The sequence below is a fragment of the Ptychodera flava genome, chromosome 3 (assembly GCF_041260155.1).
Source record: "Ptychodera flava strain L36383 chromosome 3, AS_Pfla_20210202, whole genome shotgun sequence".
In the NCBI taxonomy this organism is placed as follows: domain Eukaryota; kingdom Metazoa; phylum Hemichordata; class Enteropneusta; family Ptychoderidae; genus Ptychodera; species Ptychodera flava.
This window is the reverse complement of record NC_091930.1, coordinates 42,236,538-42,264,021: the sequence shown is the minus strand read 5'-3', so window position 1 is coordinate 42,264,021 and position 27,484 is coordinate 42,236,538. Positions and strand designations below refer to the sequence as shown.

At 39.0% G+C, this 27,484-nt stretch overlaps 1 protein-coding gene across 1 annotated transcript; it reads right to left on the bottom strand.

Annotated features, from left to right (window-relative positions):
- Positions 1-12,464: 12,464 nt before the first annotated feature.
- On the bottom strand, positions 12,465-27,477 carry LOC139130073 (protoporphyrinogen oxidase-like). Its single transcript, XM_070695793.1, has 10 exons — positions 27,284-27,477; positions 25,203-25,337; positions 24,376-24,624; positions 18,444-18,591; positions 17,935-18,128; positions 17,166-17,226; positions 16,088-16,206; positions 15,386-15,499; positions 14,842-15,034; positions 12,465-14,236 (listed from the first exon to the last, which is right to left on the bottom strand). Exons 1-10 carry the CDS (start codon positions 27,377-27,379, stop codon positions 14,106-14,108), a joined length of 1,440 nt encoding a protein of 479 aa, XP_070551894.1. The 5' UTR covers positions 27,380-27,477; the 3' UTR covers positions 12,465-14,105.
- Between the last annotated feature and the right edge of the window lie 7 nt (positions 27,478-27,484).

The following is a 27,484-nucleotide window of genomic DNA, read 5'->3' as shown; positions in this document are numbered from 1 at the left end:
GCCAATGTCCCAAGAATCAAAGACGAACAACGCCCCCAGTGTGTTGCTACCAGGAAGAAGAACTAACTTTGCATCGTGAAATAGATTTTTCTGGACATCTTCAGCTACGGCAGACGTCAACGGTTTTAGACCAACCACGAACTTGACATTTTTCAATTCAGACAGAGAAGGATAGTAGATCTCATGATTTAACAGCCAATGGAAGCCTGGTGGATCATTCATAGGTGTTGATCTTGTCTTTCTTCTTGCGGGTATTAGAGTCACCCCTGATTCTTGAGCACTAAGCCTTGTGTCCTCGTCTAACTTGTCAGCCACAATTGTTGAGAAAATACTGGGCTTGGTATCTGATCGCGAATCTACATGCTTGGCGTAGAAATCGTTGATTATTGACTCATTTAGTATGGGTAGTTTTGTGAAGGGACCGTGCTTCAACCCATTATTACCCCAAGAGGCGGATAGGAATAAAGCCTTGTCGGATAAATCTTCACCGTTATCTCCATATTATGTCTGCCCAGCAATTGAAACTGGCGAATACAGCTGTAAATAAATAAATAAATAAATAAATAAATAAATAAATAAATAAATAAATAGTAACGACGATAGCATTCAATTAATAAGTTGACGATTAAGTAACTGATATATTACATCTAAAGTTAGTAATATTCACATCTCTTTAACTGAATGTATTCGCAGCGCATTTTATGTGTGCTAGCGTGTTTGTAAGCTTATGTGTTGTGCTTCATTGAACCAATGGTCCAAATTGCAACAATGTAGCTGTCCTTGCATCGCAGTATGATGTTCACAACTGAAATGTGAAATGAAAGACAATAAATAAGTAAATAAATTATAAATATTATTTCGCACAACAGAAGATTAAATTAATCTTTACGGCCCTGATACCGCTTTTGCGGCCGAGGTCGTACGGCGGAAGGGCCCGAGCGTGCAAGGGCCCGTACGCCGTACGACCAAGGGCCGCAAAAGCCGTATCAGGGCCGTAAAGGTTTTCTCATATACCTTATGGAATGATAAATATGTAGTTTACATAATATTCAACATTGTTTAGGGGATGAAAATGCGTGCGATATCAAAATTCATCGTCATTTGTGTCAGTTTTTCAGAAATACGATGGCCGCTTCCCGTCGCGGATTGACATACATAATGACGTCATTTGTTTTCCTGCAGAATTCTGGAACGCGCAAAGCAACATCCGTACTGAACGTGACCACAGAGAGCAAGGCTGAAATCGAGGTGTAAGAAGGACAAAAGCGTGATGTCAGTTTCTGGTATTTATACTGAACAGGCACGCACTTAGTATACACAGGATTTCACTATAATTTAGAAATAAAAGCCAATGTCACCGGCGCGGCTCCAATGTCGCCACGCGCAACTGCCATCTGAGCGAGCAGCCGTTTTCCTAATCTCGCGCTGGCTTTGTGTACGAATGGAATGTTTGCGGATACCAACGCCCGTAGTAACCAGAATCGAGATAGTTCAGAATGCACGCGATTGCCCATATTTGGGCACCGGGCCGGGGCGTGATACGTAAAAAAAAATGCACGGATCTGAGGGCGCTTTCTTTGAATAGCTTTACACATTCACGTTAATGTAGGTATATGATAACAAGGACTAAAGTCAATGTCTTTGAAACAAGATGAATAAACATCGTTGTGTAAAGCAAAATTACACCGAAAAACATTCAGAAGAGAGGAAAAATACACTGCCATAAGAACAGCATGTGTATATTCAAACAAGTTATGTTATGTACGACGAAATGTCATTGACAGTCCGTCTATAGGATGCATAGTATTTCAGTGACTCATGGACTAGCGTGATCGTGCGTGACCTGGCCAAGAGCTAATCAACTGATCTTTGCTAAGGGATGGACCATTAGATCTTGGGAGGGGGTGGTCAAAAACAGAAAAAAAATTCAGAGCAGAAAGTTAGGAAAAAAAAATCTTCAAACTAGTTTGCAAAATAAAAAATAAATAAGAAGACAAATGCGTAAAAAGAATCTGCAACAGTCTTCAAAATCTTGATTTTTTTTTAAATTTTACCGACAGGAAGCAACTTTCTGTATTTTTAGTACATCCTCCAGGCACATTTTTAATTTTAATTTATACATTTAGAGTGACTGTATCCCTTATACTGGAAGTTGTGATTATCTTATCTTTTAAGGACTTTTGTATTCTGATCACTTGGAAATTATAAAATTGTAGAGCCTGTTTTCTACTTGTTTCCTGCATACAAACCAAGCAGGTACACTAGGTAAAACATTGAAACTATGGTATGGTTGTCAAGACAGAAAGTTATATTTGCCTTTTAAGATCAAGGTAAACAGATGCAGGCCACATCAGGTTCATTTTTTTCACAGCATTTTATTGCAATGTTGAATGCATGATGAATAATGGGTGAACAAGTAGAAACACGTCAATAATGATAAAACAACATATCAAGTCATTATGTATTATTTTGCTTTTAAAAAGGCATTTTCAATTCTTTTTTCTCAAAAAACAGCCTCAAAAAACAAGAGCAACACATTTTTAACATTCAACAATACACTACGTAAAATGCCATCTATCCAACAAATCCCAACACAAAAACACACAAAAGGGTTGAACTTTGAAAGTTTCTCGATAACAAATACTGAATAAATCTGCATGAATAATCGTTTGTGTGTAGCAAATGCTGAATGACAATTATCTGAAGAATTTTTCCACCACAAAAAAGAGCATGATTTAAACAAATCTTAAGGGACTTATGTAGCAAATTTCAAAGAAATTGGACAAGCCCTTTCAGAGAATACAGATTTTTTGACCATGAATGGCATAAATTGCCCTAAAAAGACAAATATTGAAATTTCACCACATCTACACACATCCAATCAATTTGGACATGCTGCTACAGAGAAATAGATGTTTTGATCAAAAAAGGCAACAATTGCTCTAAAAACACAAATATGCAAATTTCACTATATTTTGCAAACAGCTTCTCAGCTTGTCAAAATCAATTGTAAATCATGAGATATGCATGATGTTTGGTGGGGTGAATGTAGGCATTTCACCACGCAGTAGAAAGGGAAGCCAGGAAACCAAAATAGTCAATTTTCAAAACTATAGGAAGCTACTGAGGAGCAAGAAGACCATGTTTCAGAGGAAGATGTGTAATCTGAAAAAAATGCTCCCCAAGTGCCATCAAATAACACCATATTCTCTATTTTTCAAAAGCTCCAATGACAGGAGGGGAGACACCCCCCTCCTAACCTCCCCCCACAAAAATACTCCCCAAGTGCCACCAAATAACACCATTTTAATCTCTATTTTTCAAAAGCTCCAATGGCAGGAGGGGGACACCCCCTCCTGACCTCCCCCAGCAAAAATACTCCCCAGGTGCCACCAAATAACACCATTTTTAGTCCCCACGGACACCGTCCGGGGGGACTTATAGGTTTGGTCATGTCCGTGCGTGCGTCCGTGCGTGCGTGCGTCCGTGCGTCCGTCCGTTCACGCAGATATCTCAGAGACGCCTGGAGTGATTTCGTTCAAACTTGGTACAAGGATAGTACCCTACCTCATACAGATGCACGTCGATTTGTTTCACAATGCGATCAAATTTGGCCGTGTTAGAGGACTTTTTAGTTTTCACCTCCATAGACCCCCATGTATAAGGCAGTCCATAGACTCCCATGTATAAGGCAGATCTCCATAGACTGCCATGTATAAGGCCACGAATTATAAAAATTTAGTTTCTCATCGTATTCATATTGCAAAAAGGATGCAGTGACACAGTTTTTAGTGCCCACAGATAAAGTCCAGGGGGCTTATAGATTGGGTCATGTCCGTCCGTGAGTCCATCCGTGAGTCCATCCGTTCACGCAGATATCTCAGACACTTTGACAAAATGTCACGTGACCTTGGTGACCTTTGACCTCGAATATACATATTTGTCCATAACTCAGTAACCACAAGTGCTAAACATTTCATATATGGTATGATGGGACACCCTATGACGCCACATATTGTACCTCATTAATTATGTGCATATCTAATTTTGAGCGAGCCAATAGACCTAGAGGTCTGATTTTCAGTATATATGGATAACTTAGCAATACAATTTTTTGACAAAGTGTCACGTGACCTTGGTGACCTTTGACCTCAAATATACATATTTGTCCATAACTCAGTAACCACAAGTGCTACACCCTTCATATTTGGTGTGATGGGACACCTTATGACGCCGCATATTGTTCCTCATTATTTATGTGCATATCTAATTTTGAGTGAGCAAATAGAGCAAGGGGTCTGATTTTTGGTATGTAGGGATAACTTAGCAATACAATTTTTTTGACAAAATGTCACGTGACCTCAATGACCTTTAACCACAAATATACATATTTGTCCATAACTCAGTAACCACAGGTAATACACCCTTCATATTTGGTATGATGGGGCACGTTATGACGCCACATATTGTACCACATTAATTATGCACATATCTAATTTTGAGCGAGCCAATAGAGCTAGATGTCTGATTTTTGGTATATAGGGATAACTTATCAAGACAACATTTTTTACACAATATCACGTGACCTCGGTGACCTTTGACCTCAAATATACATATTTGTCCATAACTCAGTAACCACAAGTGCTACACCCTTCATATATGGTATGATGGGACAGCTAATGACGCCACATATTGTACCTCATTAATTATGCGCATATCTAATTTTGAGCGAGCCAATAGAGCTAGATGTCTGATTTTTGGTATATAGGGATAACTTATCAAGACAATATTTTTTCACAAATGTCACGTTACCTCGGTGACCTTTGACCTCAAATATACATATTTGTCCATAACTCAGGAACCACAAGTGCTACACCCTTCATATTTGGTATGATGGGACACCTTATGACGCCACATATTGTACCTCATTAATTATGTGCATATCTAATTTTGAGCGAGCCAATAGAGCTATATGTATGATTTTTGGTATATAGGGATAGACTATAGGATAGAAATTGTTTGACAAAATGTCATGTGACCTCGATAACCTTTTACCTAAAATACACGATTATGTCAATAAATAAGTAACCACAAGTGCTATGTCCTTTATATTTAGTAGGACTGGAGACCTTATGACAACACATGCTTTACCTCATTAATTAAGCACATATATATTTGTGGGCAAGTCAATATAGCTTGAGGTCTGAATTTTGGCATATATGGATTAATTAGCAATACATTTTTTTTCAAAATGTCTCGTGACCTTGATGACCTTTGACCTTGATTATGCATATTTGTGCATAACTTAGTAACCACAAGTTCTTTACGCTTCAATTTTGATAGGATAATAGACCTTAAGATGTCACATCTTGTACCTCATTTATTATGCGCATATGTATTTCTTGGCTGGCCAATACAGCTAGAAGTCTGATCTTTTTCCCGATTTAGAACCATAACTTAGACATGCCTCTTGTTTCAAATGGGAACAATGACATAGACCTATGTGTCCATACATCTGAACATATACACTCCAGTGATACTTCTTAATGATCACATTTCCCTGCCCCATCAAGACTAATACTCCTATTACAAGTGGGGACTATGTCATTGTCAATGACTTGTAAACTCTATTTTCAAGAGCTCCAATGGCAGGAGGGGGACACCCCCCTCCTGACCTCCCCCCACAAAAATACTCCCCAAGTGCCACCAAATAACACTATTTTAATCTCTATTTTTCAAAAGCTCTAACGACTGGAGGGGGACAACCCCCTCCTGCCGTCCCCCGTGACCATTTGCGTGGTCGCTTGTGGCGCTTTGCACCACATCTTAGCCCTCTTTATCCTCAGACAGCGACGAACTAAAATCTGAAAATTTACTTTGAAAAAAAAAATTGCACAGCTAATCTCAATTGCAATAAAAAAACATTAGAAATTTACAATAGTAAAAAAATTTTCACAATTTCATTGTGACCACCCCCCTCCCAAGATCTAATGGTCCATCCCTAACAACTCCTTGCCTGTCGACATGTTCCATTAAAAAAAGTACCATAAATATGCAATACATGTACTGTAGTACTGCGGACTATTAACTTGTGTCTTTCCGTCACTTCCTAAATCGGTCACACTATTGCAGCGCCTGACTTCCCGATTTTTAAAGAGCGTAACAGTTTATTCGAGAGCACTTCTCTGTCAACCTGCTGACTTACGTGACTGTCAACGAGTATATCGAAACTCCGCAGATCGATGCGGTAAATGAAAGCCTGTATGGCTATCGCGAATGATTGCAATGTTCTTTGCATAGTTCCATTATCCATAATAGCACAAGATATGACGTCACAAAATTAATGATGGATTGATGATAGAAAACAAAAGGCGTTGAATCAGTATACTGTAGGTGTAATAATTTATTTTGTCATCAATGTGGGCGTGTGTAGAGAGGGTCATATTTTTCGTTCTGACCTATGAAGTGATCAATGTCTGGTGAGTTTACGTTTATGTTTACCTACAGTCACGTGATAATATCGTCATGACAAATGTCGGGCTGGAACTCTTTCACTTCCGCATTCCAATACAGGCAGACAAATGCAATTCCATTGTACTCTGTTAGGATATCGATCTACAGTGCGATGGTGATATCGCTGCAGTTGACTGCGACAAATATAAAGTCAATGTGCCTCACCTGCCGTTTAAAAATAGCCACGGGGCGAGATATATGGTATATTTGACAGCCAAATTAGCCTTACAATCTCCCTTCTGTCGCCGAGGAATCAGAAAACGACGATGTGGGAAATATATGCTCCAGGAACTGACAGACAAGTTTTTGTGTGAATGGTCTACGACTGTCGGGGGGTTATTTTTGCACCAGTGAGAAATTCATGTTCAAGAGATTGTTTTCTGGAAATCAAAGCGTAAATAGAAGGCATTTACATTCACATATCGGTAACGTTTTGATGATTCACTCAACTAAATAAATGTACCCATATACTTGTGCGAGTCCCAAGAATGTACCCTTAGTTAGGTTTGAGTTTGGTTGAGCAAACTAGCTGCGGGCAAAATTTGCGTTTTTGATCTACTGTAAGTTTCTTCAGTTTACGATTAAAAACTGACGTTAACTTATATACCCTACACTAAACGTCATGATACATTCTCCGTCTAAATAAGTTGGGAAAATCCCTTTTGAATGAAGAGGGTGTAACATAGATACAGCAGGTACACAATAAATGGCGATTTTGTGACTCTAGGAGAAAACGAAATATCAAAGTTGAGACTATTAAAATTCCTTGTCGGGGCGAAACAAATACTCACTGAGAAGTAGGTCACGATTTCGTTGGGTCAAGAGCGGTGTCCTATCGCAGGGCACTGTCAAAATTATCCACGAACGGGACTGCTGCTGAGCCGGAGCTATGATGACGGACGGTTAATAGTCTGTCCTGGCTACCTGTACAACTGTGCTCGATATCACGTGATAACTACAGGTCAGCGTCTGTCTCGCCTGCACGGGTCATTCGTTATTCGTTCAGATCACGGTTCTTTCGTTGTTTCTCAGCAAGTAAGTATAAGAAAATATTAAGCACGTTTGAAGTATGTGACATCACAGACTGTTGTTATTTCGGATATATATTAATATCCAACAGGTCTTTTGTGGAAATGAAGAGATTGAATTATGACGTTATATTGTAAAATCCTTTAAGAAGTGGTCAACATTTGCTTAGGTGCCTACGTACTTAAACAACGTTAATTTGGTTAAAACTCGTAAATGTTGTGCTAAATAGTCCCATCTAGGAATGCCTCCTTACATCTCAATAGATGTGGTGAGAATGAAAACAAAATTACTGTGGAGCCCAAATTTGCACAAACTTTACCTTTGCAGCTTAAAATTGACAAACATGCTGCCATGGTTGACAGGTGAAGATAATGAGTATACGGGAAAACTAGTTTTCAAAGTCAGTCATGGCTCAAAAAATGACGGAAAATGAAGTGGAAAATAAATAACATGATCTAAATCTGGATACCCCTACGCGGACAACAATGCATGTTGTGCGCGCTTTTGGCACACTTCCAGCGCGCTCTGTATACCTGAAACAAAGGAGGCTGTTCTATCAATCTTCACGATACCTGCAAACACATCACAGACGAATTACTGGGAGTGTAAGGTTTATTCTTCTGAAAATAAATTATCAAAAAAAACCTTTAAAACAGCCATGCTTCTATTGCTACGCGCATGTTGAATGGTTTGATCTCCATGGCAGCCTCTTCCAAGTCATGATCAATCAAACAGTCAAGGAAAGAAACTTTGAATCGATAAACCCTGGGCTATTAAATATTTGCCGATAGCACAGTTCCCTAATGTGTATTTGCTGTTAACCAGCAAAGGAGGCGATAAATCATCTAATTGGCCATGTTAAGAGAGCAACGGACCCCTTGACACGCTAACTCTATGTAATAACGCTTTGTTGCCGTTTGCCAGGTCGTGTCAATAGTGTCAAAAGTCAGTTACATAGCCGTGATATTTACAGATTGGTCGCTATGAGTTTATGATTTTCCTTCATCATTGATAAGAGTTAGAACGTATGCATTATGTAAACAGACGTATCAGGACTGCATGTTATCTACTTTTATGAAATATTAAATTTAAACTAATGATGTTTACAAAAATACTTGTTATGAGATGACTGAAATCTCCGATCGCGGTCGAGTCACTCGCTCGGAAGGCATTTACAATAAGGCTATCCTAAATAACACCATGGTGTAGATTCGGCTTATTGTTCCTAAGGAGATTGTTGACACTTTATTAATACATTAACTTCCCCCGTTAGGGTGCTTACACAAACAGCCATTCCATTTCTCAAGTGCCGCCAACTGGTAAATTTAATCAATTTCGCAAAATCATCACAAAACATGTTTTGAAGGCTGATATACCAATTTTACTTATGTTTGACCTTGACCTAAAATTTGGCGGGGAGAGTAGAAATATGCCCGCCAACTAAATTTTGATGCCCACTGCCCTCTAGTATCTACGGTCTGCCCGCTCCCCACTCCCCACAAAAATTAAAGCTCCTCACTGCCCTCTCCCGACTATCGAAATTCCCCATTGCTCACTAGATGCCCACTATAGGCAACCCAGATCAACGCAAAACCGTACGAGCAGTTAGCAGTATACCTTGGAACATTGCTCCCCTCGAAGTTAGGGGCTTAATCTCCCCTCAAATTCTATCAACCACGGCATTCCCCTCCCTCTACGTATCTTCCGGTGCCCACTGTCACAATTTTTCTCCCCGCCCACTGAAAAAAATGAAATTTCTTTGCCGCCCACAGTATATATCGATTTTTTCTCCCTGCCCGCTCATTAGTTTTTAAATTTGCGCGCCCGCTGAAAAACTTCGCACGAACACCCTTTTGCTGGAACAGCTTAGTCGGTAGCACCTGATTTCTGGCTCGAAGTCATGGGTCTCCTCGAATTTCTGTGTCTGATTTAGTATTTGTTCCAAATAAAAAATCACAACAAAAAATAAGCTAAGTGAAATTATGCATTTCTTGGTCTAATCAATCTTCTATGCATGGAAAGAGAAAAGTCAGCCAAACAAAACTTTCCCCGAAAAAAGCAATCCTGCTTCTTAAAGTTTCTTTCATCATAACGTAAACCTACACATCAAGTTTTAAATTTTCAACAAATTGCGAGTGGGTGACTCGCACACTGAAAAATCAATGTATTTTATAAGTTACATGATATATATACCAAATTTCGAAACGATCCGAAAGTAGTTTCAGAGATCATTTTTTCACCAAAAAGGTAATATGACATTAACCCTTTGAGCACTGTAATTTTTGCCCTAAAAATATCAGGGCAACATTTCACCAATTTGTATGAGTTTTTCTGTAATATTTTCCATGATTTTGGACTAGATGGACATACATTTTCATGGGCTTAACTTTTTGGCAAAAATTTTGGGAAAAATCAGAAAAAATTGTGTACATCTCAAAGAAATAGTTGGTGTCATATTGTATAAAGGCAACAAAAAAAACCGCTTTGTCACTCAAAGGGTTAAACTGGTCCAATAATCATTTCCATTGAAGGTAATAAATTACCGGGTCCATGGGACATTTGTGATTTACAAATTTAAGTAGGGCCATCCTGAACCACTGATAGTTAGTGGTGGTACCAGGTGTCCGGAATGGGTAAGCGTACGCTGCTAGCATGCTACATCCGTCAGGATTGATCAAAAAAGTGTCTACATATTGTATGAAATTATATAGTATATAAATCACTGTAATTAGTCAAAGCCGGGAATGCTGTCACTTATCATTTGAGTGACCGAGGTGTCATATTTGGCCACAATGTCATCATATCGACCGTAGAACTTTTTGAAAGTCCTCACGAGTCTTTTGGATGTATATCCCTGTCTCACTAGTTTTGATACCAATAAGCTGTGTCTCATTTGAAAATCAGCGTAGGAATCACAAGCCCTACAATATCTGAGAAGTTGAGACACGTACACACCATAAGCAGGTGCAGATGGAATATTACTTGACAAGTGGGGATAATTTATGATTTCAAAATCGAAATTATCCCTTTTGTCATACAGCTTAGTGTGTAGCCCATCATTACCCACTTGTAGGAACAGATTAAGATATGAAGCTGAGTTCTCACTCTCGATTGTTTCTTTGATTTCCAAAAATTGCCCCAAAATACAAATATGAACATTTCATCACAATTTAAAGATACTGAATTAAAGTCAAGCTTAGACATATGCACATCAATTACACTCACCCTTAGACATATACTCATCAAGTTTCAAAGCACAAAAACATTTTTAGAGAAATGATTGTTGACCAAAACTGGGGGAAAATTGCCTAAAATACAAATTTCACCACAATTTGATCAAACTATGGGCGCCCCTAGGAAAATGCAATGAGTTTCAAAGCAATCAGACACACAGTTTCAGATAAAAATGATTTTTTTTAACTAAAATGAGAAAAATAGGCCCAGAAATGCACATATGACAATTTCAACACCATTTGAAGAAAACCGAACTGAGGTCACCATAGGATCATGCAAACCAAGTTTCAAAACAAGATGAAGAAAAGTAATTTCTGAGATGATTTCTGAACAACAATCGAGAATAATCAAGTATAAAAATTTCACCACAATTTAACCAAATCTAAATTAATTTACCTTAAGAAAGTTTCAACCAAATCTGGTCAGTGGTTACAGTTTTAGCAACTTGAAGGTTTTTGCTTTTTTTTTTCCTCATTTGCATATTTTTAACACTGATGCGTTCATTTTAATAATTTCACATCTTCACCCCTAATACTGAGATGGTAGGTGTTGTAGTTGTTGAGTTTTTGACGTGGATGGACATACATACTACATTCATGGTTACACACACACATGGATAGAGTACATTATAACTTGCAAATAAGACTAACTTATCATCTAAGCTCCCTTTGGTATATATAAATATGTCAAATATGAGCTAAAAACTTCATAAAGCTGCGAAAAATAAAGGTGAAGAAAGAGGTTTGAAATGAGATATCAACAAAGCAAAGAAGTTTGACCTGAGATTCAAGAAGATACGAAACCAGATATGGCAATTAAACATCCAGCATAAAAATTTTGCCAAGAGAGTCATGTCAATAGGTCAAACCCGGAATTCGAATGGACCACGGTACAAACAAACCCACGTGTGTAAACGCGCATAGACGAACGTGTATTTCCATATGCGTTAGTGCACATGTGGGTTTGTTTGTACCGCGATCACGTGATCTCTTGGGCGTACTGAGTCTGTAGAACGCACCGCGTCCTTTTTATTCCGGAGTAGAACCATTTAATCACCATCTGAAGTTATGGGATCTTTCTTTTTATCTTCTTTTCTAATTTTGTAGTGTAAGAGTTCCAGAGAAGAATGGGTTGAGAACAACATAGGAAATTTGCTACAACATAAAACTCTAGTCCGAAATTTAATCATGTAAATTTAGTCACCACTTGAATTTGCAAGATCTTTCTTTGGAACTTCTATTCTAAATTTTTTTTGTTGAGAAGGCTCCAGAGAAGAACAGTTATGATTAACATAGGAAATTTGCTAACACATTGAAATATATAAATTCATCATCATTTCACCTAATGTGAATAGGGCTAGCATTAGGAATCTGCATACCACATAGTGTGAAATTGATATGTGGATTGGTGAAAAATACTTGAACAATGATGAAAACAAACAAACAAATTTAGCGCTTTTTGAATAAATCTGAATGTGAGCATTGTTAGAAGCAGTGCTCCCAGGAGAAAAACTTATAGAGTACTGACTAATTTACATAACAATATATGTAATTGTTATGGTAATGAGTTTCTATTGTTTACCAAATATTAAGGAATGGAAGCCACTACTCTATAATGCTCTGGGGAGAACACTGAGAAGCATATCCATCAAATATGAAAGCATCACAACAGAGTATGTTTATGAAACAAAACAATTGATGGCTATGTGTCAATATATTTTATTGCACGATCAATGTACATCCACTGACAGTGTAATATATACAATATATCATGGAGAATATCATGAATTAAAGCATACCAGTATATTGATGGTGCAAATACAGTAATCTGATCAGTCGAGATGTGAAAATAACCATGCTATGTTCGTGATAAAGCACGGTCAAGCTCTGGGCAAGAGCAAATCCTTTTTTGATGTTCCAAACGAGAATTTCAATATACTGTTATGATACAATAGCACATCCAGCAACGGTATACCACTTGGATTTGACCAGTTCACTTCATATATGCACTTGCTATCGCTCATGTACATATGTTGTGAACTGGTCAAAATTTAGTGACATACTGTTACTGGGTGTGGTTTATTGCTCAAATATTTCACCTGCAAATTTATCAGCATTCTTCAAACCTTCTACAAAATTTTCAGCATTGCTTTATGTGCCATGAGTCAGTTTTAGGAATAATGTCTTCACACACTAGAGTGTCAATGTACTGATGAACACATTTGTCAAAGCAGTGTATGATATCCTGGAGCAATTTTTGAAGAGTTCACACAGCAGGTCAACCGGTGTCATTTATATGTCTCTCATTTGTTTTTATTTACAAACCAGTACTTTATGTATATGCTATGATGATGAGTCAGACTGATGGGAAGTTATATCAAGGTTACCCTGTTACAACTTTTGACGATGCCAGATAGCCCAGCTCATAAAACAGTAGGGGTATTTGTGACCAAAAAACAGAGACACATCTTCACGAACCTTCCCTTTGCTAGGATTCAGTCACCTATTTTCACCATGAGTGAAGCTGTTTGTAGCGGCTGGCCTGATGTACCTCATTTGTATCGTGATCATGTGATAGGAAACACATTTACCTTATGTCAACTTTTGTACAGTGACATGATGCAGCATCACAGTATGTAATGGTTACATAGGACTCACATAGATCTACCACGTGCTCAACTGATGACCGATGACCTTAGAAGCTGGTCTAAAGATGAGAGAGACTGTGGCCACCATAACATTCTTAGCAGAGTCATTTTGGGTAAAACTCCTCACTGTGAGTCACTTCTGAAATGGCAAACATTCTGTTTTTGCTATTAGAATGTTTTACTGTGTTTCAACTCAATAAATCTGATGTATACAAGGTCCTATTGGAAGGTCATCATAACAATGATGAAAACTTATACAGTGCCAATATCTCAAGGAAAATTGCTCAAGGGGCTGTACAATTTAAAAAGATCACAATCATTTGGCATATGCCTTGTTTATATAAAAGACACATATACAACAGAATTTCAGATGACATCAATTTAAAATTTTCATGTCCTGAGTATTCAGTTCATTCTATTGTCACGACTGCTCCAGTGTCCTAGCAAAAACGTTCATACAAGTAATCATCCTGTTGAGTGCCAATTTAGCCACTGAAATTAAAACTATGCTAGAATTTGAGGTGAAAGAAAAACAATGTTTTGTTACTCCAACTTTAACTGCCCCATTGAAATGCCACATAAAGATTGGAATTATACTTGACGGTTAAACACCTCACAATCACATGTATCTTTATATAATGAATGTGAAGTCAGAATGTTCGCTCTATCAAGGTTTCACTGATCACCTACAAAGTAGCTTTTCCACAGTCTTCTTGGAGTTGAATATACAGTCATTGACACTCACACCCCTGTAAGATGCTCCTGTTATCATCAGTGGCAACTGCCCTGCTGTAAGGTAATCGTCTACGTCATCTACAGGGTAGGGAACATAGATATAGACAACTAGTTATTCGATGTTGAGAATGCATGTACATGAAGTGAAGGAGTTTAGCATGCACTTTGATAATAACTTTGTAATACCTAATGGTGTGACTGCAGTCAGGAGTTTGTGCAGATTTAACTCATCATGGCCCAGATCTGTTTACAACATGTGATGTAAGCATGCAACAAATATGGTTTTCTACCATTGCTCATGTTAGCTGTGACTTGTAAGTTGTCACTTTTTGAAAAAGAGCTCAGAATATAACTTCAACTACATTTTGATCATCTTTATCTGTCAAATAAAGAGGAACTATAGGTGAAAAATATATCTTTAGATGAAGTTACTGATTTATGGTAAATTGTAGACAATCATTTTGCTATTCTTTAAATGCTTGCCCAAATTTGTCCAATTACAGAAAAGAGCGGGTGCAAAAAATATCCTTGCTAGCAATTTTACTTCTCTTTGTTTGTACGCTTGAATAACACACCAAGAAGTTGCAAGAAGCTAAGCAGTGTGTTAGCATTATGTATATGTCAAAACTCACTCGGCAGGGGGTTGGGGGATGGGTGAGGGACACAATAACACTTCTGCTTACCAACAACCTGGCTATGGCCCACTCTGTACTGTGTGATGCAGTCCTTTTGGATTGTGACCAGAGACTTCAAAGGGGTGGCTGCAATGCCAATGTGATCTTTCAGTGTTTCCAGGGCAGTGTTCAGCAGAAACTCTGGACTCACTCCATCAGCTTCTCCAAAAAGGTCATTGAACCAGTGACCTCCCATCATGCACTACAAGAAAATGATTACATGTGCAAGGAGCATGTGAGTTAGAAATGTGTTGCAGGAATTTGACACTAAACTTGTCAGAATTTTAACTTGACTCAGAGGGCGCTGTTCAATGCCCCTTTCCTAGACCATCCACACTTGTGATATTATCAAAGGCAGCTTTGCTTTGATTCCGTGGTGTCTTTAGCCACATAAGCTACATGAATTAACATAATTGACTTGATATTATAGTGACACTTTGTTGACATGAATATGTTCAATCATTCGCAAAACTGGGCTAGCACCTGGCTCTTCCATAGATAGCATTTGAAAACCAGATCTTCATGTGTGCTGTATCAATGGGATAATACTCACTGTGATTCTGGTAGTCCCTGGCCCTGGTCTGTCATGCTGTGGAAATGTACAGGAATCATATACAACACCCAGCAACTTTGACCTTTCCCAGGACGGTACTAGGTATCCAAAACCCTGTCCACAAAGAGAAAAGAAACTGTGATCACAAAGTTTTCGACATTTTTCTCATGTTTACATGTCAATGACAACAATGCTGGAGTTCTGCATTGTGTTTATAATTACAGATAAAATCAGTATTATTTTATGCAAATTATTTGGGTACACTGGTGAATGACTTAATGATAATGGTTATGTTTCCCTTTCACTTTAACATTGTCAGAATTGACATTCACAGAGGTGACAAAAAATTTTCTATCAGTCTATTGTTGTTATAAAGACCCTATCAAATTACAAATATAGAGGTAAGTACAGGAGATGTGTTTTGTTTCATAATGGAGGGATTTTGTCTACTCTTGGACATGTCTCTATTTATGATATCACACTATTACACTGGTTGATTTTTTTCCCAAGCAAAGAGGTAAAATTTCAATGGTTTTTACCTCTCTAATATGGACATCTTGCTATTATGGGCATTTTGAAATGCTAACTGGGTACACTTGGCAGAAAGATTTCAGTGTGATGGGTAAGAAGTTGAGACAAAGCATCAAGCTAACAAACACATCATGTAATATTCAGTGATAGCTTTACTCAATAATTCATTACCTCTTCCGGTAGAACAGCACCTTCAAACTCCAAATTTATGACAGCCACCGTCACGCTGTCGATTTGATTCAGAATCTCTGCTAAGGAACTGTGTTCATCTGGTAAGACAGCGGCTAACACTGAAACAGTAACACAAGTATGGTGATCATTACTATCACAGAATTCAATTGTTTCTTTCTCAATTTTCCCCAGACGCTTTTAGGTACATTTGTAGTTTGCCTCAAAATGTATGTACCTTGATGGACAACAACACTCAATACAGTTAACTACACTACATTTGCTATTCTCACAAATTAAATTTCTGAGAATTGAGAGACATATCAATTGCATTACTGTATTTATATCAAATCGATGTTGTTCAGAAAGACAGTCCTTCACATGAGGTCACAAGTTCAGAGGTCATTTGGTCAAAGCTAGTCCCAAACTACACAATGAGTTATGACGGAAATGAATATGCATACATGGTATTCATATTTCCTGTGAGTAATTGGTGATACCCAGGTTGGTACATACGTGTCAGACGAACACTCAATATCATCTTCTTGGTCATGCTTGCATCATTCAGTTTCAAAGACTTGCATTGACCGATTTTTGGACTGGCAAAGTCAAAGGCCATTGCAACAAGTTTTTTCATAGTTTGCAAAAAGTTGTTTATAGTTTGACTGTCACCACTGGATTTACCATATCCATTGTTACACTTACACCACAAATCATCTTATGAGTTTCATGTCATTTCAAACAGCACTACACACTGCCCCTTTTGATGGGTAGGCTCTACTTGCATTTAAAATGCATGTGTCTGCAAAATTTCATGCTAATGTGATGTGAACTTGTTCAAACCCCCCCCCCCCCCCCCACCCCCCCCCCCCCCCCCCCCCCCCCCCCCCCCCCCCCCCCCCCCCCCCCCCCCGATTCCCTGTAAACAGGTCCACAATCACCATTGATAACAATGGGTTTGGACTAAACCATAGTGGTGAAAGGGTTAAGGAAAAGACGGACAGAGAGAAAGAGAGAGAGATAGAGAGAGAAGGAGGACAGGATGTACACTTCACTGAAATAGAAATTAACCATGGCTTACCTTTGGCAGGCAAGGTACTGATGACATGATCTGCATCAAAATGTTTGTCTTCAGAGCTGATCTAATGCACGAATGAACAATTTGTATGCAAAGGATGACAGATATTGTTATGCACATCAATGATGATGGAGATTTACCACAAAGCAAGTCCATATACAGTGACAAAATATCCATTTTCCGAACCGCATTAACCTGTGAGCTTGGAAAGTCATATCCCCTGCTCTCCTTTGAAGTACAGTGAGTATTTTGTTTTTCAAATTTCCACTCAAGGTTTAAAACAGGACCAAGACGATGATGGAGCATCTCGTAACATACAAGAAATTACAGAATCAAAAGTACTGTGGTATGTTATGTTGGCAAGCAACAAGGGTTTGACAAAATAAGGCAATATATTGCTACACACCAGTATCAAATTTACCAATATTTGCAATTCAACATGGCTGCCAACCCTGTGTTAACTCCATGGGGAAACATAAAACAAAATTTTTAGACTTTCGAAAAACAAAGACAGTGAAAATTGTTCTTACACCAAGAGCTTTAAAATGAGCTCCCACAAGTGGTAGATATAGAATTGTAAGAGTTTGAGAGTCCGAGTGTCTGTCCCCACGGCACTTTCTACCTTGAACTGTGTGCACAGCTTTCACAACAATCACACACTATTTTGTAATATGCCAAAATTTATGAATCTGATTTTTTTTATTTGCCCCGGAGTATCAAATTACCAAATAGCTTAATCTAAGCAAAATCTCACAATGATTCATATACCTACCTTAACCATATTCTCTGCTGTAAATTCCATTGATGTACAAGGTGCACATTTGTGAATTTCAACCCCATACTTTGTTGTTAGGGTTTCTGCCAAGGTGTCTGTCAGTCCTTGTAGTCCCTGTTTCAGTGTCCATATTGGCCATCGTTCTTTCCTTGCTCTCTGAACTAAGGCACAGCTGTCTTTGGGCACAGGGTCTGAATAATTTATGAATAGACGACTCTGAGAATATGTTTTTATCAAAAACGTGATTTGGGGAATGTTAATATGACATTACACAACGGTATAATCAAATTTATAGTGACTGACTTTTTACTGCAGAGAAAACATGATCAGATATTTATGCAGTACTTCCGTGCATACTTCAGTTACAGGCACACCATCGGACATAGAGGGCGCACTTTGTAAGCTGACTGTAAGGATTAAGCATGAGGTTCATGAATTATTGATATACATGTATGATGCACACACAGGAACTATGACTTGGTCTCTTGCTAAAAGATTCTTTTTACCTTTCTTGCCGAATAATTCCCCTTTGACGATTGATCCGTGTTGCCTTGCAGGATTGAAAATGACTGGAAAACAGGACTTGGCACTCAGCTGCCTGGCATCACCAGCAAACACACCGATACAGAGTGGATCAATGACGTAGTCGGCCAGCTGTGATCAAATGATAACATAAAATGTGAAAAATGTCTACATAAAAATTTGGATAGACATTTTTTTGAACTTGAATATTATCAAAATTTATCGACCGAATAGAACGTATTCACTCAATGACATCTTTTTACTGAAATTTATTGCAATTTGAAGAGAGAAGTTACGCTGACAGATACAAATGACACTATAAAATTGCGTTTGAAATTTGATTTGTTAATATGAGGCAAGGGAAATATGTCAAACTGAAAGTGACAAAAACTCAGGCATGGTGGTCAGCACTGACAATGCATTGCTAAATTGTTAAAATATACCAGTAATAACAGTGTTTTTTACAACAAAGCAAATCAAACTTTGGAAAATATGCAACAGCAGCTCAAGATGATTATTGGAGAGGAACTAAAAAAGCGGTTTTTTTTAACTTAAGACGGAACAAATATGAAATAATGTAAAATATGTAAAGACACAGTTGATAGACCTTTGACATTCAGAAGTGAGTTACAGAGTTTTAACAATTTGTTAGATTTTCCCTTTTTTTTATCTCATTTACATATTTTTGCCGCTGACATGTTCATTTGAACAAATTCACATCTCCACTCCTGGGTGCACCTTAGTACACCAATTACTAAGATGGTAGGTGCTGCAGTTTTGAAGTTTTTGATGTGGACGAACATACATCCGCACATACTAACATACATACATACATATGTACAGGCATACAGATGCCGCCGACCTGTACCATATGAGCTCTCCTTGGTTTACATATACCAAATGTGAGCTAAAAATTAACCCTAATTCTGCAAATTTCAAGTTGGCTAAAACCACCAATGCATGCTGTGTCCCCTACATCATATATGTTGCATTTTAAGACAGACGTGTATATTTGAAGGTCCCTGAAAACAGAGACACTGTAAACCAGCGTGCGAAATTAACGCTGGTCCGCTGGTCCGAGACCAACAGAATCCCGACGGACCAGCAGTTTTTCCAGACCACTGGTCCTTCGGACCAGCGCAAAATTCACATAATAATTTTGAAATCGAATTTGTTTGGCTATATATCCAACTATTTGTTGGTCTGATCCAGCTCCGCTTGCATGAGTTGTTTTTCCTAGTTTTGCTACTGCAGTACATAACGAATTACCAACTCTTCGGACAGAGAACGACAGCCACTATAGCTAAAACGTTTTAAAATAGCGCACGCAATAGGCCAAACCCGGAATTCGAATCGACCACGGTACAAACAAAGCCATGTGCGCAAACGCGCATAGACGTACGTGTATTTCCATACGCGTTAGTACACATGTGGGTTTGTTTGTACCGGCATCACGTGATTATTTGGGCGTACTGAGTCTGTAGAACCCACGCGTCCTTTTTATTCCGGAGTAGAACCATTGGCCGATTTCACATGCAGGCAATTATTTGGACCAATCACAATTTTTGATACTAACAAAGTTTGTTAGAAGGTCATAGGTCTTGCAAGTCTGCTGTCACACGTGCGCGACCTGACTATGCTGTTCTAATTGCTCTACCAATATGTAGTGTGAGCCCCAAAAGAAGAATACAAAAACAAACGACAAGGAGAAGCAACAGGCAAGAAGGGAATACGATGCCAAAGAAAAAAAATTGTGCTGTTCAGATAACCCGACCTACCCTATTTTGTGCCCGCCGACCCTAAACTTTTATAACTACGTAAACACGGAATTAAAAAAAAAACCAAAGGAAAAACCCGCAAAATCGAGTGTTCGTTACTTGGCGTTTGAGATTACTTGAACGAGGATGTCTCTTACGTTTTTATTCCTTTTATATGTATGATACGTTTTTCTGGAAATGTTGTAGTCAGTGTTTGATCACCCGAACCCCTGAAAAAGTGCATATTTGAAAATAAAATATTTTGAAAAAAAATCCTCGTCGACTTACCTATCTTTTTTTTAAAGCCACGATATCGGTGCAGCACAATTTATTATTGATTTTTTTTGCCTAATCCAGAAAGAAAAAAAACCGCGATCTTTTCGGCATGCATGGCAGAATGAGTTCCGCGACTGGTTTTTACTTGATAAGTCGAAGATGTATGTACTGCATGCCATGCCGACGAGCACTACATACGGTGATCTCTCTGCCCGTTAGGTAGCGGCATATCTTGTAAATCTGCTTTCTCAACTTATTCTAAGGATCCGTTTGTGGTTGGTACTGACAACTTTAGACTCTCGAATTTAGTCTCACACGTACAGTTAGTCAGGTTCATAAAATCGCAGTGGAACACGCTAAGAACCGCAATATAATACTGAGACTTGTTCCCATGTAGTAGAGATATGAGATGAAAACTGAAAGACTTTTCCCATGTTTATTTGAAATGAAAACTGGAATTATTTCCCATGTTAATTGAAAATGAGGACTGAAAGAATTTTTTCATATTAATTTGGAATGAAAAATCATGAGGGGAACGCTCCATTAACTTGGACGTACCCGAGTAACCCGAGTTGGTTATCAGAGGATTAATCTCTATGTCAACATATGCGAACAGATTATCTTTTAGTGTAAACAAAACATTAGCACTGCCGGAACTACTTTTAGCATGGCCCATGCCGTGACGGCTCTTGTCCGGCACTCATGATTTCCGACCAGCGTTAAAAGGCCGTCCAGCACTTGCTGTTACTTTGAGGTCATCATTTAGTTCATAAAATTGCATGAAGAGTTTACAAAAACAATGGTACTATAGAATCCCTTTCAAATAAAATGCTGTTTAAACAATACTAGCAGTTAATTAACGTACGCTGATTTTGCATACCAAAAGCTATTTTTGTATGAATGTTTATACCCCTATAAAAGAAAGTACGGTAGCGAAAATCAGCACAACAAAACAGGACTTTTACTAAAACGTACTCTTTCAATTTCAGTTCAGACTCACATTGCGGAAAGGTGCATGCAATGCAATGAAAGTCACGAGCAAACTTTGGTGTCAACGGATCCAGTCTTTGAATTATCAATGAACACTCACTTATTTTTCTGGTCAAAAGCCAAAGGCTACTTGTCCATCGCAACAAGCCTCTCTGTTTGAATCCGCGTGTTCATTTTTAGCCGGATGCCGGCCAAATTGACCAGCAACTTCCGTATTTTGGCCGGCTTCGCTCTCTAGCCCCGAAATTCTGGTTTTGATAATAATATTTTGATATTTGTTGTCTTGCAAGCCGGAGATAGCCTATGTGGCTATATGTAGTCTAGCAATTTACGCGGTGAACTTGTTGCTATCTAGTATCAGCCTGTAGTACCGCGATCTGCGAACGTGTACTGTACTGGGAATCGCTCTCGAGGTCATCCTTGCTTTCCCGACTACAGCCCGAATTATTCCGACGTTCACATCGGGTGCAGCTTACCATTGGACTGACGTTACGCCCACCAATAGCCGGCCATTTCCGAATAAAGCCGACGTTTGTTTCTCTCAAACGCGAAAGAGAAGAAAGTCTCAAACGCGGAAGAGAAAGTCGACGCTTCAGAGCTTTTGTTTTCTGCGTAAGAGTTGGGCCTTGTCTGATGGGTAGGTTTTTGATCAAATGTAAAGCAACCAAAAGTTACTGAGTCTCATTTTTCATACTTTTGAAACGCCACGTCAATCCATCCATAGTCGATCATAGATCTACATCGCGTTTTGTGGAGGGGCCGTGGTTAAGCGGAAGGGAAAGTCTACGCGGGAGTCTACGCTTGAAAACGTTGATTTTCTGCGTAAGAGTAGGACTTTATCTGTTGGTTTTGGGAGGTTTTAGATCAAATCTAAATAAACAAACGATTACTTGGTCTCATTTTGCGTACTTTTGAAACGTACGTACCACAGCCCCTCTGTCTATCCACCGGTCTGGAAACGCCTATTGTAAAAGGTGTCAATCACCTGGACCGCACAGCCAAACCACGATACGAGGGGCAGTCACGTGATGATGCGTAGCTTGGGTTTGTCCTGCATGCCACAGTCCCCGATTGTGTGTACGCTTTTCTCGAATTTTCGCTGTTTTTGGCTCTATTAAGTGTTCTCTGCGTCTATCTACGACACGAAGACAGAAATCATCATATCTTGAAACCGGTGTTTGTTTTTCGTGATCCTTCTCCCATCGTAAATGATGATAGTGTGCGATAATTTCTGGGGTTGATCGCTGCGAGTGTGTTGACGTAGCACAAGCAACGGCTGGAATCAAACCGGAAAATTTGTCGTCGCTTTCTCTTGCAATGCTAGTATTCAGTGCCTCCAAATATGATAAAATATGTTTTCTGTGTAATATTCTGTGAAATCATGTCTGTTAACTGAGCAGAATAGGAAAGACAACTGCAGAAATGCATGGATAGAGGGACTGTGGGTCGACCGATATTGCATTATGTGTAAGCTTACTGTGTCACAATCGACTAATCGACTGCAGCTGTGTTGTACACATACGGGGTCGTACAGGTTGACGTTGGGTGTCGTCAATTTGGAATTTTATCAAACATGAACACTGGAATTTAGCTCTCTTTTCAATTATATTCAACATCACCAAAAATCAATGGTAAGCTTGCGAATTCGTTTTATTGTGAAATTAATACCGTGAATTAAATCACTGAAAATTGTGCCGTCCGCCGACCGGCCTCGTTAACTGCCTCTACTATTTCTCCTTTCTTATAATATGTACGAGTGGCCATACTGTTTACAGACGGATCCGGCTAGCAATTCATTGACTTAAATTCGCTCCATACGAGATGTAATGTCACAGGATACGCGCAGCTCTTGGAGTCCTTACTCACTCGTTAAGTTGTTTGCAAGTGCAGAAAAATCTCGCCACATGGAAAGAACGTTTCATGCTGTGCTGATCACATTTGCATATACGATCAATGCGCGTTACTGAAGTGAAGCGTCCGAAAATAGGAAACTTGAATGAAAATGAACGAAGAACAATATTTTGTTTCACCATAATTCTAAAACTTAGTTTAGAGCCTAAATTAAAGAATAAACTAGATTACTTGCATTGAAAAAGGGCAGTTCACTTTTTCCTGTCAACATAGTTCCATGTGCAAGCATATGTGTGTGCCCGTGGTATTGAGTGAGTCGTTACAGCCCTGACGTTCCTATCATAGCACCAGCTCGATAAGATAATCGCAACAATGGAAAATTAACACCTTGGGGATTAAAAGTCTTCTGTTTGTCACCCGAGTTGGCAGGCAGCAACTCGGGTTTCAGGTACCATCAAAGTTAATGGAGCCTTCCCCTAATGTGAAAGACTTTTTCCCATGTTAATTTTGGAATGAACTATAAAACCTTTTTCATAGAGATCTGGTTCTTGGTGATACCTACCTGTAGTCATGGCATATATTATTGAGCAAAAAAAGATTAAATTTTAAATATATATTTGTTCATTTATTTGTATCAATATTATATAACAAAACCAGAGTAGGAGAGACTGATAATGTACCATGTTATCAGCTCTTTTCAATTGAAAGTACATTTTTGAGGGCTTTTTGTCAGTTTTCTGTTGGACCAACATACATCAAGAAGGACCAGTAGATTCCCTTTGCTATTGGTCCTTCGGACCAGCATGCATTTTAAGTTAATTTCACACACTGCTGTAAACATACATTTTACTGACTAAACCTGCGATAACACATAGTACTAAGTTGGTGAAACATGTATACATAGATTTGGCTCAACACCGCTTTTTACCAACTCAGCAGATCTAGGGAAGTGATACTGCCTTGCAGGATGAGGGTTAATATATTAGGTCAGTATTTTAGGATTGGGCTAAAAAAACTCCACAGAAGGAGAGTGTTATCTTACCTCTTGGCCCAGCCTTTTCCTGATAAAATCATGAACACTTTCATCGTCCAGGATTTTCTCCTTGATGAACGGTTCTTTGAGAATGTGTGAAATGAGAGGCTTTGAGAAAGGCGGCCTTCTTGTCAGCAGTGATTTCAGACTGGAAGGCAGTTGATGCAGCTGTTGGTTTGCATAGATGAAACGTTTCTTTGCACCAGGGTGGTCACGAAGTACAGGAACAACGCTGTCTGCAAGGCCAAGATCAGAAATCTAAAATAAAAGATGCAAGAAGTTTTAAACGACCAGTAATCCAGAGACATTAACTGGCAGACAGAGGCTTTACAATGATAATTTAATTCTTTCCCCACCAAATAAACCCTGTAACAGTCCTTCCACACAATTGTAAACAATGAGAAAATTCAGTGCAAAGTTGAAAGTTCAAAAGGTTGAAGTTCTTTTCTTGCTTAAAGCTTACTTTAGTTGGCATGATTCAATCTCCATAGGCTGTATCTTTTGGCTATTTTTTCAGAACTTTTGTTCTGTGGTTTCCCTACACTTTCTGCATTGAATCCCTAAACTGTAATTTAATGCCAAGTATTTAGCATATCAACACAACCTATATGAGTATAATCTCCATTGTTATTGTTGAAAATTGTATTCAAATCCGGACTAGAATTCATTGTAAACAATAAACAATGATCACTACACACATACAAGCTGTGTTGACAAAAAGAATACTCGAAATTTCAGCATGACAAACGGATTAGGGTCAGACACGGTAGTTGATATACAGAAGCAGAATACTGAAAAACTTGCCACAAGTTAAAGCTTATGTCCCTTTCACTTACCAGTTCCAGGCTGTTTCTTCCCACCACCCCAGCGGGTCTCATACTGCGTGGTCCATGTTCAAAGACACCGCCATCTTCATTAACAGTTGTGTTGACCCATCCACCAAGCCGACTGCTGGCCTCTAGAAGAATTATCTTGGATAGAATAAAAAAAAGATTTACAAGTCATGTCAGTGGTACAACTGGCATGTGTTACCACACACACTTGAAATTCAATGTGTTTTACTCAGCTCAATAGCATGGTGCAAAATTAAATTTGAGATTGTTGGTGTAATATCGCAATGCTGACATTCAAAAGGAACAACTGAAATAGAATACAAACTATATTCATGACTCCTGAGGAACCTTGCAGTCCTGGGTATACGTGAATTAGCATTTTGTCACTTACATAGTTCAAAGGCAGGGAATTAATACTTGTACTTCATATGTGTACTTGCAACAAATTTTCTGTTGCTTATGTTCACCAAAGGAAAATGCTATTTGATGATACTACTACGAAACAGGTAGTACATGTAGTTAGACAGAATCAGAAAATATAAAATTATTAGCTCGTTTTATTGAAACAGCTTATAATGTAGGGAAATCCCTTTGTCATTACCAATGTTAATTTATTTTATCCATTCTTTTTTACAGTGACTTGTAAGCCAAACAGAGCTGGTTGTACTACAGTTCTTTTCGTGTCAAGTACAGTATGTTAGATTTTTCCTCTCTTTACCTGTAAATGTCACTATTATACGTGAACCATAACACACCATTGATGCAATGGTGCTGGTATGCATTCATAGTAGCCTAGGCAATCTCAGCATTTCAATATCTGAAAACCAATTAGCCACAAAACAGTTGTAACTTGTATTATAGTCAGCATAAGCAAGTCCCTATTACTACTCTCTTCTGCTTGCTATGGATACGTCCGATAGCTGTACACCATTGTTACTTTACATCGATTTATTTTTTAGAGTCACACAGGGCGGTAAGTTGATGAAAGGCATCGGGTATAAGTTAACATCACTGAACATGGTTCAGCTCAGACAGTGATGTAACCCCTAGCTATCGTAAGGTTGACTACATCACTGCAGCTTGTGCAATCTGATTAAAATCAGATGTAGAGCACGGCGACGTCTTTACTTACGCGGTATAGAGGCGACAGCAAGAGAATACCACGTAAGTAAAGACGTTGCTGTACTCTACATCTGATTTAATCAATGCAGCTAGACAGAGCTAGTATTGCCCCAAGACTGAGGCTTCTGCGCCTTCGTCCCATGACGGACGTCTTTTTTACGTCTATGGTCTACACGTACGAAAATAACGACGTTGTTGACATACCGTGGTCGGACGAAGGCCGAAAGACGTTGAGATCTTGACTACACATGGAGCCTGGAGGTAATAGAGTTTAGACGAATGTCTATTACCTCCATTATGACATGGTCTACATAACGTGCAGGCCTGTGATTACTCTCTTTACATTACAATTACAGACTGTACCTAAACTCAGCCGTACAGCCCTGTGACTGCTTTGTAAAAAGAAAAATCAAATGGGACCACCTTGTCAAGTATGTGCTGTTACAGGAGTACCAAGCTAGGTACTTCCGTGGCAGCATACTTGACAACGTCCATCACAAGGCCTTACACCATGGAGCTACCAGCAGCAGCAGAATGAGCAAAGCTAGCCCTGCGTACAGGTCTGTGTGTTCCCGGCGTTACACGGCCTCCACCAAAGCCCTGCAACGGTCTATGGAGATAACTGGCGAGATTCAAAATGGCGATCTCCATGGTAAACAACTTGTCGAGTACGTTATGTTTCAGAAAACGAGCGGTTTTTGACGTTTACAAGTTGATCGCATCTTTTCTGGGGTAGGCCCGGTTAGGAGGTAAAGGTAGGCAGGGAAAGGATTTTGCCCTGATAGAGTAGAATTTCGGCCAAAAAGGCCGTTTTTTTTTCGTTGCGGTCCGGATCCGGACCACAGAGTCGTCAGTTATCTCCATAGACCGTTGCAGGGCTGTGGTAGAGGCCGTATAACGCTTGGAACACACAGACCTGTACGCAGGGCTAGAGCAAAGCGTGGGACAGTCCACGTCCGCACCTTCTGAAAACGGGCTGCTGATGATTTCGCTAGGTAGTATGCAGATGCCAGACCACTTATGCCTCCTCCAAGAACAACGACCGAAGATGCAGACATGTCAACAGTCGTCTCACATCGTATAGCACAGAAACATGTTTGGAAATCGACGCTGAACTGCGTGTTCCACTACATCACGGACGCCGCCATATTTACAGATTGCAT